The following is an 18,722-nucleotide window of genomic DNA, read 5'->3' as shown; positions in this document are numbered from 1 at the left end:
TCTGTTATAAACAAGAACTGCAAATACAATTATTAATGCCTTGGTCTCCCACTATGATGAGGATACTCAATTAGCAAAATGTTTTAAGGGAATGATTTCTGCAGCTGCCTAATATGAAAGTATTAAGCAGACTGTCCCAAGATAGTAGTAGTCAGACAGTATACAAAAATCTTAAACAAATCTTAAATAAAGTGTGTCAATCATATTTGTGGTATCTTAAAATATCCTAAAACCCATCAACTTATGGAAGTACTTGACTGCCAGTTTCACCATCTAAATTACCCACTGGAAAATGTATGTTTTGAGGTAATGCTAAAATGTCTTTTAAAAAGAAGCATAAAGTGTAGAATCTTTTGGTGGCATTTAGCATTTGCAAATTATTTATGGTGCGAACCTATGTATTTTCAAGAGAGCTCTACAGAACTCCCAATATTTATTTATTTATTATTTATTTATTTTTCAATTTATATCCTGCCTTTTTCCTACAAAGGGCTCAAGGCAGCTTACATCATTCTCCTCCTCCATCTTATCCCCACAACAACAACCCTGTGAGGTAGGTTGGGCTGAGAGCTGTAATGCTTTTCTGTGTCTGAATATGCATAGAATCATGTACATGATGGGCATGTCGTGAGCAGAGCCGGCTGGAGCCAGGGGTCAGACCAGACGGCCCGGGAGGCCCCTTCTGACTCGCTCTGTTTCTGTGTTTCATGTCCTTAATGCCATTTATTTATGCAAATATGACAAATCTCACCATCTTGTCATCTCAAGATTTTCCATGATAGAGCATACTAAGAGCATTGATAATACAGTGGCACCCAAATTGGCTGGATTTTGTTGTGCACAACTGTTGTTGTTACATGCTACCAAGTTGTCTCTGACTTATGGCAATCTTATGAATGAATGGTCTCCAAAAAGTTCTGTTCTTGTCAGCCTGCTCAGCACCTGCAACTGAGTACAACCAGTCATATGTAATGAATAGTGCCTCTAAATTAAGATGCACCTTCTTACCTACAATAAAAGATATAACCGACAAAAACTATGGCATCTGGATGGACAATGTGATACAGAGAAAGGCACATGGGGATGCTTATTTACATCAGTTACATCCATGGAAGTTACTTTCCACCTGCAAGTTGCCTTTACATGCTAGTTGCATTTTGGAAGCCACATTTTTAGATGGTGCCAGATTGCAAGCAAATAGGTCAATGTAAATTATTGTGGATGGAGGTGGCAGGCATTTGTGAGCATCTAAGCATTTACCCTAAAGTAGTCCTACGGGCCAGTTTGAAAAACTTTTCCCCAATGTTGAGAGCATCATTCCTTCGGGAGTACTCTGCTGGGGGCAGCTGCTGGCCATGGACAGTACTGGAAATGACAGAGGCAAAATCAAAATGGGTGAAAACATCATTTCTCTCCATCCTGTGCTTTTTGCCACACTCTTCTCTGAAATCCAGGAAGAGTATCACAGAAGAGTAAAATTGTAAGCAGAAAAAATACCATTACTATAACTGGATAGTAATAATTATACATTATTGGTTGCATTTGAATTGTACCAATTCCCAGTAGTGACATTTGTGGAAATGTCGTCAATAAATAAATAAATAAATAAATATTGTGGTTCCTTGGGATCAGGGGCTATAATAGATAATTTCCTATCCCTGTTGTGGACTTTCATTTAGCACATGACAATTCACAGATCGGTCTTATGTTAATTTACTTAGTAGCAAGACCTTCTGGATAATAATCACTGTGCATAGTGGTTTAATCTGTAGATTCATTAATTCTAAGATCTAGCCAAACTGATTTGTAAAGTTTTATAAACGCCTGCTGTTTATTTCAACTATAAGATGTTGTGCACACAGCCCCTTGGGTCTGTGAATGTATCTCAGGTTTTAACATTGCTAAGCATTGTGGGAGGGAGAAAAGTTTCAAATTGTAAGTATTTGTGAAAATAATTTCAATACAATTTAAAATAGAAATACCATACTGTTGCTGTTTTATCAATGTTTTAGTAGTTTTGCTAATATTCCAGTTTCCAGGTATATATATTAATGTTCCAGTTCACACAAAACTTCCCTCTTAGAAAACTAGTACCCTTGACCTGCCTGAAGCCATATGGATGACTGCACTCACGTGAAATGCCACAATGGCTTGACATAGCATGCATGAACCGGAATGAGCCAGAACAATCCATCAGTCTCATGCATTCCTTGCTCCTTTCTTCTCCTTCTGCATGGCTCCCCCTCCATTAGTCAGACAAGTCTCATTCAGAATCCATGGTTTGAACTGGTTCGATTAGAGACTTACCAGGGTTTGTTTTAAATCAGGATCCCTGATTTGAATGTGATGCTAAACTGGGTTTCTTGAAAATTTGAACTAAATTCTCTTGAAGTCCTCCTAGCTATGGAGAGGAGAGGGAAAGCACTTAAGCCAAACACTTTGCTGAGATGTGTTTAGCCTCATCTATGCAATGGTAAACAACTATGTGAACATGGCTGGCAGCAAATTCAGTACTCAGGTCACTTTTCCTGATTGCAACAACTGCAGGTCTCACATCCAGCTCCAAGGCTGCCCTACCAGATCATGTATTAAGGTTTGCCTGGCAAGTACATCCATGAAGATAGAGGGGATTATTCCTGTTTTGAAAAACAGCCCCTAGTAGGTGACTCCAAATTGTGGTACCCATCCACCCACTCACCATCAGGCATCATATGCCTTTAAGTTCTTGGTTGCTGATTCTAACATAATAGTTTTCTTCCATGAAAAAAAATTCCACAGGGGAATGTTCATGGATGATGTTATGTTGGAGTGTAGATCCAAGTGGGTCCTATAGGAAAGATTCATTAGCAGGAGCAAACACACTTTGTAGTCCCATGAGATATTTTCCTCCTTCCTTTGTGGAAGAAAAGTGCTTGCATGGTAATTGCTCATCTACATATAAGGGTGTTTGCATGATTAAAATCCACAAGAGGGGGTAGTTGTACTAGTTGTGTTATTCAAGGCTGAGCTAGAAAATAATGTCATTTCACCTGACTTCACTTAATTAAAAGCAACAATTTTATTCTGTTCAGTTACAGGAAAGTACTAACCTGTGGTTATTTCAAACAATGATGTAGAAAAAGAAAAGTTTGATGCAACCAAAATTAAGCAGAGCTCTCTCAGTGGGAAAGAGATAAGCAACACCCATATTCAGAAGGCCCTCAATTGCATCAGCTTGGGAAGTTCTCCTTGCCATTAGGTAGAACAAGCCAGCTGGCTCAGACAAGAGGTCCTGGGAGGTGGCCGCAATGCTTAGGAAGTGTGTGCTGCACGGCTTGCATCTAACTGCTTTCTAGTGAGGTGGAAAATGCGGCCCTATCACCAGTGTTGAAGAAAGATCAAGCTGCTAGTCCAGTTGGCTTTTTTACATGGAATGGAAGGGGGCACCTTTGCCTTGGGCAGCAAAATCCCTTGAGTCAGGCTTTGCACCCATATTTATGTATGGAAGGGGAAAGCATTTTTCTCTGTCATCATAACAAACAGTTCGTTAGCACCAATCAGAACCTTTCTTGGCCCTTTTGTACCTGCAGTCCTCCAATAAGTGGTTTTTAAATGGCATAAAGAAGCTTCCTTGCTAGTTCTGTGGCAGCACTTAGTCACTTTTGGTTATGACACCCATCTCCATGTGGGTAAGGTAAATGAAGTAAAGAAAAACTGGGGTAAAGTTATTTTTTAAAAAAATCCCCTGGGGTGCATTCAACCCTGAAATAGTTGTCTAGATCCCAGCCATTTTTCATACTTTACAGCAACCTTCCCCGACCTGGTGCCCTTTAGATGGGTTGGATTACAACACCCAGAAACCTGTTCTACATGTCCAACATGGAGTAGGGGACTCCATTTGGAGTAGGGGGAAGCATATAAATGCTAAAACAAACAAACACATAAATGGCATCTGTGCAGGGAAACATGCATGTCTGAAGCTGTCCTAGGTATCAGCTGTATTCCACTGAGTCAGCACAATTATTTCTGTTGCTGTATTTGGTACAGGCGTACTCTGATGCCAGGACAGGCAGAAGGTAGATTGGGATCTGCCAATCATTCTCTGAGTGATTTGCAGGAAATCTTTCCAATTCCACAATGGTTTAATAACAGCAACAAGAAAAAGACCCCCCCCCCCCCCCCGATTTATATCCTGCCTTTTTCCTACAAAGGGCTCAAGGCAGCTTACATCATTCTCCTCCTCCATCTTATCCCCACAACAACAACCCTGTGAGGTAGGTTGGGCTGAGAGTCTGTGACTGGCCCAAAGTCACCAAGTTGGCTCCATGGCCGAGCGGGGACTTGAACCCAGATTGCCTGAGTCCCAGTCCCATGTTCTTAACCACTATGCCACACTAGCTCTCTTTCCCTCCTAAATTAGGCTGCTCAGATCAAGAAAGATTGTGAGGAAACAGTAGTTTTCTCAGGAAAAGATCTGTGTGCGAGATACGGGTCTAGTGTTGGAAACAAATTCCTGGGCTAGGTATGTAGTCAGGAGTGCCTTCTTCCTAATTTTTAAATCCATCTTACTGAGCCAGTATTTTGTACTTGGCACGCATTGGAAGAGATTCTAGTGAAAAATAACACAGATCACAAAAGTCTAAGGTCTGCCCACTCCTGCTCTAAAGGTTCTGCAAAATAGTGTACCTTTCTGCTTTCTCTTTCTTTATGCTCCTGCAATTCTTCTTCTAAATTTTCAATTGTTGCTGCCTGCTCTTCAATTCTGTTTCTTAGTCTCTCTATCTTTGCTGCTACAGATTCTTCAGTCTCCACAGCTAATACCCTCTCTCTACGGAAGTATTTCTATCAAAGCAAGAGAAGTCTTGGTAAGAGACATTCCACAACTGATCACAGTCAGAGGTTACATCAACAACAGCTGAAGACTTCTTAAGCACAGGATGTTTTTTGCAACCCTAAATCCAACAGTGTACTTGAACATTTTAAAATGCAGGTGCTCATCTTATTTCCATAGCCACAGCCTCAAGACGAATCCAAAAATACAGGCAGCTATCTTGATCCCCATCAGCAAACCAGTTGTAACCATTCTCATCTGCACAAGAAGCAGGAGCTTTGTAAAGGTATTAGGACTTCCTTGCTCCTTCAAGACTAAGCTCCAAAATATTTGCATTAGAGCAGGGATAGTTCACTACAATATACTGTTCCTGGGAAGATTTCCCCCCCCATGAAACAGAGGGAATGTGGAATCCTGAAGATGGCAACATCATCCGTTAATCAAAGATTCCTGGTGCTCTGAGCCTGTGAACCTTGCCTCCACTACACCATGGTGGAAATCAGACCTGAATCTGACAGCAGAATTCAAGACATCAAGCTATGCTACTCAAGAAGGAAGACAGTCTGTGTGGTATATGGACAGGGGGGGTTGGACTGAGGCTGGAGGCAGGAGGGTTTACCTACCTGCTCACTAAGTAAGTTTTGGCTAGTCACTATGAGTGCTTTCATTGCAGCTGGTTCTAAGACGTTTTTCATTCATGCACTGGCTCATGGGGCCTGCTGTAAGTGCCAAACTTGGCCAAGTAAACTGGGATGAGTTGCATCCAAGAAGCACCCAAGAGGTACCTGCTGAATCAGACCAAAGCCTCTCTAGTCCAGCATTCCATTTGCACTGTGACCGGCAAGATGATTGTGGGAAGCCCACAAGCTAGACATGAGCACAACTGCACCCTCCTCTTGTTTACATTTCTAGAGTCATACTGTCTCCACTAGAGGAGGTAATCTAGCCATCATGGCTACTAGCCCTTGGTAGCCTTATCCTCTTTCATCCAACTAAATATTGGACACGCAGAGTAGATACTGCAACAAGGATGTGAAACTCACTGTATGGCTTGCTCTGAGAATTGCAAGGGCATCACTTAATTGTTGCTGGTAGCTATATCGTATTTTGGCTTCCTTCTGTAATTAAAGAGAGGCAATTAGCATGTTTATGAATTACAATCAAGTCCTATTAGAATTAGACATTTTTATATGAAAGGATGGTGTACATTCTTTGTGCTGTTATGCTGTACCATTTTTGCAAGAAGCCACCTGCTCCGACACTCTCAACCCTGGTACTTACTCCGCACTGAGTATGGAGATGAACAACTAAAGGCCTTGCTACAGCCATGGATGCTGGGTTGGGCAGTAGCAGTCACAACAGCTTCCATTCAAGCAAAGCCACAAATCTAGTGCTTCCTCACTAGAGATCATCTAAAACAGGGATGGAGAGCTTTTTTCCACCCAAGAGCTAACTTCAGTTTTGGAGACACCCCCAGGGCTGCATTCCATGGTGGGTGGAGCTGAAGAGAAAGCAGTGGGGCCAAAATTAAACATATTACAAAATAATACAAGCATATTGTGGTTTAAGGCTTTGCTCACTAAGCTTTTTGAAGGTGTATGTCAACCTATTAGAAAGGTGAAAAAATGTTCAAAAATTGGGAAACTGACTAGTGATTGGGAAAAGAGGTGGGGCCAATGGAAGGGGTGTGGCTTCTGGAGCACTGCAGAGGACTGAACTGAGACCCCAGGAGGCTCAGGCTTGGCAGACTGGGCTAAGGTTCCCTACCCCTGATATAGCAAATGCTGGCTAGAGACTAGTCTAGGCAACATTGCTAAAACGGTTGTGCTAACCCTCTAGATTCCAGCTATTAGATTGTTACAGATTCTGGATTATGTGATCTGAGCAGATATAGCAGGGCCTTGAATTTCCCAGCTGAGTTCATGCATCATATTCATTATATTCAGTTATTCTGTCTGGATTTGTAATATTTCAGAATAATGGTGTGGACAGAGCACTATCGCAATGGATATTTCAGACTGCAATCTCACAGACACTTACCTGGAAACAGGTCTCACTGAACTCAACAGAACTTACTTGTCAATAACCATGCATGGGGACTGTGCATTCAATTGCTACAAACACAAATCCAAATTAAAGTAGTGCAAAACTTCTCAAAGAAACAATGAAACAGGGACAACTTATTTTTAAAACAAAAAGCCATAAATAAAGCTTCATTCATACATCTAGAAACACTATTTACACAGACAGAAACATTTTATTACTTATAAACTAGTGTATCACTAACGCACAGAAATTTTAGGATATTTTAAAAGCTGAGCTAAAGTCACATTCTGTACCGGAGTATCAAAGGCTGCAACCTTATGCCTAGTTATCTAGGTATAACTAGATATAACTAGGAATAACTAGATAACCTTATACCTAGTTATTACTCCCAAATAGATATTTCTAGGATTTTGCTGCCATTATTCCTCTGTGTTGTTCACCCCCATATACTATTGCACTTGCAGCCCAGATTTCCCTAACTTGGAGCCATCCTGATGTTTTTGGTCACAGCTTCCCAGAATTGCTGACCATTGACCATGCTAGCTTGGGCTGATGTGAGTTGAAGGCCAAAACATCTGGAAGCTACGAGGTTCATACCAGGTTAGGGGATGCTGTGAAATAGTGTCAGAATGTCCTCAGTACACTTCACTGAATACATTATACACATTATTTACCAACTGTGTAGCAGAAATCTTATTTGGACATGGTCTTTCCAGCTGCTATCAACCATTGGGACAAATTGGGGGTTTCTCCATGGCAACCTGGCTTCGGGCACGATGTCAGGTTATCTTCACAGGTGCACTTACTGCAGAAGACAGTCCGTTATGGTGCTTCAGAGAATGCTGCCTGCATAGTAACATGAATATTATGATGTCCCTTCTCGCCCAAGATCTCTGCAGTGGGTTCTTCCAGCGAATGCCCTTAACTCAAAAGCAGCAACTTGTTGAGCTGCATCCACAGTCCCTTGCTGAAAGCTGTTAGAGGATTTGCAGCACAGTCCTATGCATTTGTACATGTGACAAGTAAATGCCACTGCTTTCAGTGGAGCTGACTCCCAGGCAGTATGCCAGCTTTGCAGACTTAAATGGTTTAAATGAAGTAAACAGAACCTTGGAGAGCCTTCTTCCCCAGCCTGGCACCCTCTGGATGAGTTGCATTACAATTCCCATCCCCTTGAAAAATATGGCCATGCTAGCTAAGGATGATGGGGGCTGCAGTCTAAAGTGTCTGGAGACTACCAGCTTGGGGGAGGTGGTTACAGAGTGGCAAGTTTGGAAAGGGCCTGGTGATCCTGCTCACCACTGCCTCGAATTTGGACCCTGTGTGGTCTCCTGCCAACAGCCCAAACAGGGCAAGACTTTCAACATGTTTAGGGGGCTCTGGCTTTGCACATTAAAATAACAACTGGTCCATACTTCTAGAGCAGTGGCGGTAAACTTTTGGCATGTGTGCCACAGTGGGCATGCAAAGCCCTCTCTGTTGGCACATGAGCCAAGCTGCCCCAGCATTGCCTCAACAGGCAAGCATCAGATAGCAGCGCACATAGAGGCCATGTGCATGCTCGGAAAGGTGCAGCGGTGCCAGGCAATGACATCACGAGCCGCAACTCATTAGCTGCGACTCATCTGAGCTTTCGCATGGCTGGTCAGTGCACTGTCAAGGATACATATATATGTGCATGGACTGCCTGTGAGTTGTTTTTTCTAAACTAAACCATCAGATTTCAGGTCTTATTGCAGTGTTGGCACTTTGCGATAAATAAGTGGGGTTTGGGTTGCAGTTTGGGCACTCAGTCTCTAAAAGGTTCAACATCACTGGAGTAAGGTAAGAAAAATGAGGTGTCCTGTTATGATTTGATGCTGGGAATGTATTTAGAATTGGCAGAAATGTTGAGCTGTGCAGAAAAAACTCAAGGAAGGTTTTTTAAAAATCGCCCTCTTTTCAGTGGAAACTTCACCCTATATTAGGGTTAGGGGTATGCACCAGGGTAGGGTTAGGGTTAGAAAAATGAGGTGTCCTGGTATGATTTTGATGGTTGGAATGCGTTTAGAATGGGCAGAAATGATGAGCTGTGCAGAAAAAGCTACTCAAGGAAGGCCTTTTCAAAATCACCCTCTGTTCAGTGGAACTTTCGCCCTGTATTAGGGTTAGGGATGTGCACCAGGGTAGGGTTAGGGTTAGAAAAACGAGGTGTCCTGCTATGATTTTGATGGTCGGAATGTGTTTAGAATGGGCAGAAATGGTGTGCAGTGCAGAAAAAGCTACTCTAGGAAGGCTAGTTGAAAACCGCCCTCTTTTCAATGGAACTTTGGCCTATATTAAGGTTAGGGTTGTGCACCAGAGTAGGGTTAGGCCAGTGGAGGAGAACCTGTGTCACATCTGCCACAGTGGGCACATACAGCCCTGTCTGTTGGCATGCGAGCCAAGTGACCCCAGCAGCTGAGCATCGGATAACAGCGCACATAGGGGCCATGTGCATGCTCGGAAAGGAGTAGCGGCTCCAGATGATGACATCCCGAGCCCTGACTCAAGCTTTCCTATGGCTGGTCAGAGTCAAGTATATATTTATATTTGCTTGGACTGGCTGTGAGGTGTTTTTTCTAAACTGAAACCTCAGTTTTCAGGTTTTATTGTAGTGTTGGCATTTTGCAATAAGTAAGTATATTTTGGGTTGCAGTTTGGGCACTTGGCTTGTAAAAGGTTTGCCATCACTTCTCTAGATTATCTCCTATAGGATGCTGAATGTATGGGGATGTGGGAGAAGCTGGGGATGAGGGGACAGTTGGTTTCTTCCAGTTCCTAACAGGTTGTAGAAACCTGGGGTGAGTAATTAGCCCTTTATGAGGTGATCAAGCTCACACAATATGAAGAGGTTGCAAGAGAGGGTGAAGGAATGTTCTGAAATCTCTTTTTCTCTCCCATTCCAAGAAAAGTGGAACAAAGCACCCTGGAATGGGACTGGTGATTACTTTGAACTGTAGAGAGTCATACAGCATGATGGAAGGTTTCAGGCAATTGGAAGGAGGGAAAAGGTACCTTCACTGTGCTTCTCTCCCTTCTGAAATGTTCACCACAGTGAGTGCCAAACAGCTCTGGAGCCCTGTACTGAGCAATCCTCTTAAGCCTGAGATTCAGAACACCCTGCAAGATTTAGTTGCAGGTCCTTTCCCTGTATAATCCCCAGTCTAGATGAGACATCCACATGTTAATTTAACCCTACTCCTTGCTGCACATTATAAGTAAGATCCAGAGAACAGAAATGTGCAAAGAGAAAGGAAAGTGCACCACTTTTTGCTTTCTTTCTAGTAGTTCCTACAGCAAAAGAGAAACTTTGTTAAGGAAAGAGAAAGGGGAAAAGATCTGTGGCTTGTTACATCAGCCCCGAGAACCATTGCAAAGAAAACAGTAAGCAAATTCCAGTGGCTTGTGTGGTTCCTTGCTGCCAATGAACATCCCTTCTCTGAATGCCTGTGTGTATCACCCCTAAATATCCACTCACATATTTAGGATTAGGATGTATTTTAAGCCAAACTCAACAGCAAAGTGCACAGAAAGCAAAGTCACATCCTGAGTAAGAAACAAATCCATAAACCAGTCATACCGAAGAGAGTTAGTTAATGGACTCACTTGTTCTAAATGCAAGAACTCTAGGTTAAGCAAAAGCATTTAAACTGAAAACATCAGTTTCATATCCATTTATTTGTCAATAGTCCCTCAAAGAATCATGGAAATTATAGTTTGGTAAAGGGCAGCGCATTTTCTATTAAAAAAAACCTCAGTCTTTCCAGATACAATTACAAGTCACAGAGCTTTTTTTGGAAGAGGGGATGGTATTAAAGATGTGATCCTGAAAGAAAGGCAGAAAGTCTACAACTCCCAAAATGCCCTGACAGCCAAACTTTGTCTCAGCACGCTCAGGATTAGATGCTAAATTGGTTTCAATCAATAATAAAGCTGTGGTCTTTGTCTTGTCTTGCTAGCAGCTAGACTGTAATGATCAACACACATGCTGCTATAGATTGCTATCAAACAAACACAAACCCTAAAGTGACATAATTGGTGAGCAATAATACATCAATGCTATCAAAGGATAAGTAAAGTAAGTGTACACCTGCTTATAAAAGTCTTCAATGTGCTTCAGTCTGTCACTTATTTCTTGCCAGAGATTGGAAGCATGTTCATGTATTTTTTCCTCATACTGTGCTTTAAGGACACTTTTATACATTGTAAAATCATCATAAACAGAGTTTGTGAACTGAAAATGCAAAAAAATATATATCATATTACCTGTGCTGGAAATAATATCTCCTGTAGCTGCTTTACAGAAGCTTAACCCCAAGCACACTGATTCAGCATGGTGAGCACACACACTCCAGACCTGTCACTCTAGTATAAATCCTGAGGCCAGCAGTGACCAGGATGCAGACTCACAGACTGAGGAACCCTGTGGTGCCATCTGAGGGGTAATTGGCACACTCATCTCCAAGAATCCCTCAAGCCATGGAGTTGGTGAGCCAATGCGGGCAGAGTGCCTGACACATACTCTTGGAGTAACAGAGAAGTGCTAGGTTCCAGGCCAGAGCCTAGTCCCTTTAGGGTTTCCTACTTTTTCATATGGGTGGGGTCCGAAAAGAGGCTTCCCCCTGGTCTTAAGACCCTGTCTGAACTTACTAGGAGCTCTCCTAGGTGCTGCAATATCGGGCTTACCTTCCCTCCTAAGTCCCTGCTTCAGATCAGAACATTAAACAGGGGCTGTGAATCCCAGGGAAATTGGTAGGATAGAGGAATGTGAACCAAACACAGTTAACCTCCCTATTCAAATACCAGTCAAAGTCACCAGGCCACTTCTAAAAAAGTCTAACGTTCAGGATGTTAATAACTATAAGCCAGTAGCCAATATTCCCTTCTGGGGAAAAGTGCTTGAGCAGGTAGTTGCTGGTCAGATCCATGCATTCTTAAATGAAATGGATTATCTAGATTCATTTCAATTGGACTTCAGACCTGGTTGGAAACAGGAACTGCTGTCCTTTGCCAGGGGAGTGATGGGGGTGCGACCTTGTTGATTCTCTTGGACTACTTACTGGCTTTTGATACTACTGGGATCTATGTGTAAGGCAAGCCCTATGCAGGTGTTTGCCTTTTCATGTAGAACTGGGTGGTGTGGGTGTGCGCATGAGCCCCAGAGCCAGCATTCTCATATGCCTGGCTTAACTATTCATAGGCTGAATTCAAAGGTCTGGAAAGGGCACCAGAAGTACTTTTAATAAAAAGAAGTAGAGAATTACTTTCAACCCCAAGGTTGCACTTTTAATCACTTTGATGTCACATATTTGGTGAAATTTGAGCTATTTGGAAGTTGATAATAAAAAGGGTATAATAGGGAGATTGACAATAAAACACAAGAAAAACGTTAGCCTTGATTTCAGGAGGAAAAGTGTCTTGATTAAAAACAGCCAAAGAAATCACACTGTTTCTTTAATAGTAGCTACATATATAAATTGCTGCAGTGCCTCTTATGTATTCTGTAATATTCAGAACACAACTTACCTTTAACAAAGTTCTTGTTGTTGTGATAAACTCTTTTAGATCTCCTATTTCACTTATATCAGTTTGAGTAGCATGATCTGAGATTGCAAAACCTATTTTTAGGTCTTCTGAAATTCTAGGCCTAAAGAATTTTGTTAAAAATATATTAGTTACTCTTTACAGCAGAAATATTTTACCTAATAGATATTAAACTTAGAGAATATGCCAGTGGTTGGAGGATTTTCCTGAGGGGCTGGAGGATTTTCCAGATTCCCAGATCTGGGGGCAGAGACTGTGCTCTAGCACTGCAGCTGGAATCAGAGCTCCAACTCCCCTCCACCCTCGTCCCCTGCAGCTAGTGTAGGAAGTCCCACACTTGGGCTTTCCCCAAGATTGAGACAGTGACCACAGAGAAGGGGTGTGGTTTACCAGAGTGGGGTTTATCAGAAGAATGGCAAGGAAGTCCAACAGGTACTGTAGCAAACTTTCCTATAATCCAAAAGCCAGGAAGAACATGAGAACCTAAGAAAAGTCATGCTGATCAGACCAAGGCCCATCTAGTCCAGCATTCCATACACATAGTGGCAAAGATTCCTGGAGCCATACCAAATACTTATCATCTTCAGTTTGTTAGGAACAACATTAGAGGTAATTGCCTTGAAACTTCATTCCTCGGTCATTCTATATATAAGGGCTGCTTTTGCTGTGAAAACAACACTGTTTGCTTTAAAAAAATCCCCCCCCCCCCCGGCCACCTGTATCTCTTAGGAATAGGAGTTAGAGCCTATGTGTACTGATAGGAACTTTATAAAATCCATGGCAGGAAGTGTTGCCTTTTGTTCTCAGCTTGGGAAAGGAACTGAAGCATTGCTCATGCAGGCACCTTTGGAGGCCCTCTGGCCTATTCAGAGAACCAGAAGGCCACAGGTAAGTTTTGTTTCTTCTTAGCTGGACCTAGAAGGTTGATACAAGGCATCCTGAAGCTGTCCCTGACTTCTTCCTTCTCCTTCTAGATGCTCCAGCTAGAGGGGCAAAAAGCCTACTTATTGAAATTGTGGAATGGGAGGACAGGTGCATATGGGCATCTGAGTAGCATTGCATAATTAAAGTAACGATCATCTATACAATTTTTTGTTTCCCTTTTGATTATATCTACCTGGATATGAAACACATTTATTATCTATAATTCAGTAGATTTTATATAGCATTTATCATAGTTTAGAAAACAACAAAACAACCTGCAATAACTTTACCAAAACATTAAAATATATTAGAATATGTTTTAGATCATCCTAACAAATGCAAACACATATAAAACATGAATAAAATCATTAAAACCAGTACTTGGGAAACCCAGGAATTTCAGGGAAATTTACTTCCAAATGAGTCAGCTTATTGTATTTTGTTTATCAACTCTGGATACAAAACAGATTACTGGTGGATATTCCAAGGGTACAATCCTATGCATGTTTAGGCAGGAAAAAGTACTACTGCTCCCAGTAGTAGAGAGTTGTAGGACTCCCTAGAATTCCCCCTTATAGGATGTTTTTTTCTCTCTAAACATGTATAGAATTGTATCTTAAAGCATATTATTACCAGAGAGTTTACATTTTACTATAAAAGAAAACGATTCTGTTCTACAATACTGTTTGAAAGGGACTATAGCTAGAATGTAGGCTTTCCTTGTGGAAGTTGCCAGGTCTGATCCACAGTGACCCCACTTAAGACCTTATCTGCTTTGTGCCATGGTGAGCTGCTTTGGTAGGATAGATCATAATGAAATAGATGTCCAAATAGTTTGATGTGGTATAAGGCAGATTTCTCTATTATCTAGCAGTGTTATTATAAGGCATACTTAAATAATAAGTAAACATAATTTGCAAACGCTGAAGATCAATATCAATACAAGACATTGTCAGTGGGCTGATGGATCCACTCTGAAGGTGCAACACTGTAGATAGCTCTAAAGTTCAGGAGAGATCTACTGTTCCATGACATTGGAGCCGCCATCCTCCATTAGATCCAACTATCCCTTTCTTCCGGGAGACTGGAAGAAAACCAGAAGTAGGCCTGTATTTGGAGCCTCGAGAAGGAGCTGCTTAATCTGTTAATTGCCAACATTTGTGTGGCTCCTAGTGTTACATGACAATCACAAGCCTTGCTTACTAGTTTCTTCCAACTTACTAGTTTGCTTACTAGTTTCTTCCAACTTTAGTCAAGCCTATGTAAACCACATGGGGAGCTGTCATTGGTTTGACTTGAGTGCAGTACATGCATGAGAGCCATTGCATGGAAACCACTTTATGTCACTCCGTACAGGAGGTCTAAACTGGTGTGCTAACTATTGTTCCTTTGTGGTGAGCCACAAAAACTACATCCCCTCCGTCAAGAACCTTCTGCCTTGAACTGCTGACCACTGCCTCTTCTGGTAAGCCATGTAATTGCGGTATTTTAGAGAAGTAGCGTCAAGATTTGAATTGGCTCCATCCACCTAGGCTGGTTGTAGGCTTCTCCTAGGCAGAAAGGAATCTAAAAGACTCCTTTCATCTGAGCCTTGCTTAAGCTGAACTCTACCATGTCTTGTTTTTCTCCTCTTGTGGTTGGTCTTGACTCCTAGTTCGTTCTTTGGGTTTTCTCTCCTGAGTTTTTGGTTGCTCTCTGGTCCTGCTTGCTTTTTGTTCCTGGCTCCTAGTTCCTGGCTCTTTCCAGTCTGCTGCCCATGGCCCAGTCTTGATACAGCACACTGCACAGAGTAAGGTAATTTTCTCCAGGCATTTACAGACTTTGTTGGGAGCAAGGCAGGGGATGGCGATCAGGACAGGACATTCCATGCTGTGTGATCACAACAATTGCACCAGTTATTGTTTTCCTCACTTATCTCCTGGCCTTTCTTCCAAAGAAGATTACACAGGGATTCTAGGCAGTCTTGCATCCCAGCACCAGTGGCCAATGCCTCCTTAGATGTGATAATAGGACAGTGTTATCTGTCCTATGCCCCAGCCCAGAGCCATTCTCTGAGAACCCACATTATAAACCATGTGAACACAAAAGGTTCAGAATGTGATGGAGCAGCTTAAAACATCCCTTAGTTGCATTGTGAGAGGGTCACTCTCCCTTTCATGACTCTGACTGTTATATAATTTGCAGAGCCAAGTATCTATGTGGACAAGACCTTTGTGTGGGTAAACTCATAACACACACATTTCCAGGAGGTGGATGCTATTCTAAACTTGACTGGATTTTCCAATTGCAGAGAACAGGTGCAGAGAGAGGGGTAGCTCTGGCTGTGAAATAGGACTGAGTCAACATGTACGTCACCCAAGCTATACTTAGTTCATTCACAGAGGGAACTCTTAGTGAAAAACTATGAGCAGACATGGTTGGAATAAATGCAGCAGGGTTTTTAAATAGCCTTTGACGTTAACATCTCCCAGAAACATTCCTGAGACTGCATTCCTACAACAAGCAAATGTTCTCTGTATGTTAATCAGGTCATATCTGAAAGCTCTTTGAATAACAATACAAGAAATCTTAATATCCATATGTAAAAGCATGGCAAATTACTCTTTTCTTAAATGTTCTCTGTATGTTAATCAGGTCATATCTGAAAGCTCTTTGAATAACAATACACGAAATCTTAATATCCATATGTAAAAGCATGGCAAATGACTCTTTTCCTAGTTATCAACATGGATCAGAAATGTAAAGCCATTTTAACCCACTTTGGGCACAGTGCACTGGAAATGTCTCCTGCAGAAGTCCGAAGCACAATGAATTACTGGAGAGAAAAGATTCCAAAAAGCTAACTTTGGTGACTAACTGGTCATGGCATTTCAGCTGAGAATTCCAACACTGCCTCCTCTTCCACTTCTGAATCAGAATCCAAGTCAACAACTTTTGTAGGCTGTATTATAGGGGGACTGGACTCAGTCTTGATCTGTCTTTTCTCCTCCAACAGTGAAGGAGAAAAATGCACAAGCTCTCCAGCCTGAAGCTGCCTACCTAGTTGCTGTATGACAGCCATATCTATGTGCCTCAGTTACATATTACTCAAGAGCAGGGGTTTCCAATCTGAGGTGCAAGAAGGTATTTCAAGGGGTGTGACAGAGAGGAAGGCTGCTGATGAAGGGCTGAAGGAAGATCTTATTAATTTGGTGGAAAAGCACTCTGTCTCCTCATTCCATTTGCAACAACATACTTGTGTGAATCTGATTTCAGTTCTCTTTTGCCAATCAAGCCAAAATCTAGAAATTGCCAGCCAAAAGGTGCTATTTTTCTTTAAAACCAGGTACACTGTCTGGAAGAAGAATTATACTGTTTTTGCCACTGAGCTGCTGTATTTGGTGTCAAATGGCCATTTTGCTGCATTATGTTATTGAAGCATTAGTTTCAACTAGTACAATGTCATTGCTGCGAATACTGGGACATTGTCAGCTCCTACTCCTAGAGAGAAGTCATATAACCATAGTAATTTCTTAGGACCTCTTCTGCTGCTACATGTCCACACCTTCAGAAGGACTAGGAAATGTCAATACATGCATGTGTGTCACTTGATGACTGTTAACTGAGTGTATATTAACTGACTCCACATGAAAGCAAGCATTGCCTTTAAGGTGACGTGTTACTAAAGTTCTACAAGACAGGTCGTGTCTGTGAAGGCCCATTCAGACATGCAGGTCTTGATGTTGGAGTGATCCCAATGAGCATAGCCCTGGGAATCAGTCCCTGCTCCCAACCTACTCTCTCTCATGGATAACATAAATGCATTGTAGCAGCAATGCAAGATCAAAGATACCTTCTGGGTTTTTTAGTGCTGCTTTTATCCTGTGAAGCACTGAAGAGGCAGGACCCAGCCCTTGTCAGTTATAGGTCTGCACTGACTTCCCTGCCATTCTATTTTCAGAGGTGGCATCAATGGTGACCATCAGAGATACAGGTTCTTCTGTTTCAGTACTGTGAGACACACTCTCCAGAAACAGCTGTCTGCTGTTTTCAAGTTACTGCTTATTAATGAATATTTCTAGCCTTATCCTGGTTTTGGTCTTTTGGTCCCAGACTAGAATCACTTCCTTGTAAGTGACTAGAAACATTATGTCTCAATAAAAACACTGTAATATAAAAATAAAGATTATTTCAAAGAATCATCTCAGGCAAAGACCTTTCCCCTAGCCCACTGCAATGTTGGCATAATCCTTGTTTTGACCTTTGCTCTCCTTTACTTTTGTTTTTTCTGTTGCTGCTACTGCTTTATTGTCTTCTACTTATAATATTTCAGCTTATATTGATTTAGGTACTAATGTTTTGGTTGATATTATGGTTATTTTGTCCATTGCTTGGAGCATACTGGGACGGCAGGCAGAGGAAGCAGAGTACAGATGTCTTAATTAGGAGCTAAATAAAAAGAAATATTGCATATACCTTAAGCATTTATGAGGAATGGTAAGATAAAAATATAACCACAAAAGGAAAAAGATGTACATACAAAGAAGCTCCAGTCATCACATGGCCTTTACCCTCATTGCCTCCCCATTGCAAATTCCTTGCATTAACCCCCTTCTATGAGTCCCCACCAATGATCATTGTAGGCAACTTGTCACATTACCGGTAATCAACGTCCAATTCATCTAAACAACATGGCACTGTCAAGAGTTCTAGGATGTTTGGGGTTATGCTCAACTTCCGTGTGGACTGCTGGGCTCGAGACCGTGTAGTCAGACTTATCTTGTCCTGTTCTCGGGACTGGTAGACCGAGGCTGGAAGTGACATAGCTCTGGCCATCTTCTCTCCTCTTCTAGAACATTACTAAGGAACCAGTTGTGGGATGCCATGGCAACAAGATGGAAATTCTGTACTGAATAATGAGCAGGAGGCAGTCTATAATATATTTTCTGGAAGGAGGTAGAGCCACCCTCCAGACCTCCAGCAACTTCATTTGAGATAAAGAAACCAAGGATCCCACAATAACCCAGAGTATGGATAGTAATTGAATCACTGATTGTTGTTGATTCAGGGGTTATCTCTTTCCATGAATCCAGCTGCGCTAACAACCATGATTTGTTGATCATGAACAACCCAGAGTTCACAATCTAACAGCAAACAAACCATGGGTTCTCATCATGGGTTGTTCATGGTTAACAAACCACTGCTTGTCAGTGCACCTGAATTTATACAATGCAACAACCTTTGATTAAGTGACCACCTATACTTAATCCACAATTTTATAGAATCACAAAATTATAGATTAGTAAAGTTGGAAGGGGCCAAGAAGGTCACCCAAACTCATTTAGGGGTGTCCTGTGGTATGAATGTTGGTAAATGGTAGTGTGACCTTAAAGGTTTA

The 18,722-nt window shown here is 41.8% G+C and overlaps 1 protein-coding gene across 2 annotated transcripts in view; it reads right to left on the bottom strand.

The window, feature by feature from the left end:
• CUNH10orf67 (chromosome unknown C10orf67 homolog) overlaps window positions 1-18,722 on the bottom strand; it is a 67,995-nt gene that overhangs the window by 34,551 nt on the left and 14,722 nt on the right. Inside the window, exons 6-9 of one of the 2 annotated variants that reach the window (XM_044424861.1) lie at window positions 12,404-12,524; window positions 10,968-11,111; window positions 5,854-5,928; window positions 4,666-4,821 (exon numbers count right to left, since the gene is read on the bottom strand). In XM_044424861.1, coding sequence (XP_044280796.1) covers window positions 4,666-4,821; window positions 5,854-5,928; window positions 10,968-11,111; window positions 12,404-12,524 — 496 coding nt within the window. The remainder of the gene's footprint in view (window positions 1-4,665; window positions 4,822-5,853; window positions 5,929-10,967; window positions 11,112-12,403; window positions 12,525-18,722) is intronic. The other variant, XM_044424862.1, reaches the window with a different exon arrangement.

The sequence above is a fragment of the Varanus komodoensis genome, unplaced genomic scaffold (assembly GCF_004798865.1).
Source record: "Varanus komodoensis strain SLA01 unplaced genomic scaffold, ASM479886v1 scaffold15, whole genome shotgun sequence".
Lineage (NCBI taxonomy): Eukaryota > Metazoa > Chordata > Lepidosauria > Squamata > Varanidae > Varanus > Varanus komodoensis.
This window is presented reverse-complemented; position numbering and strand designations above follow the sequence as displayed.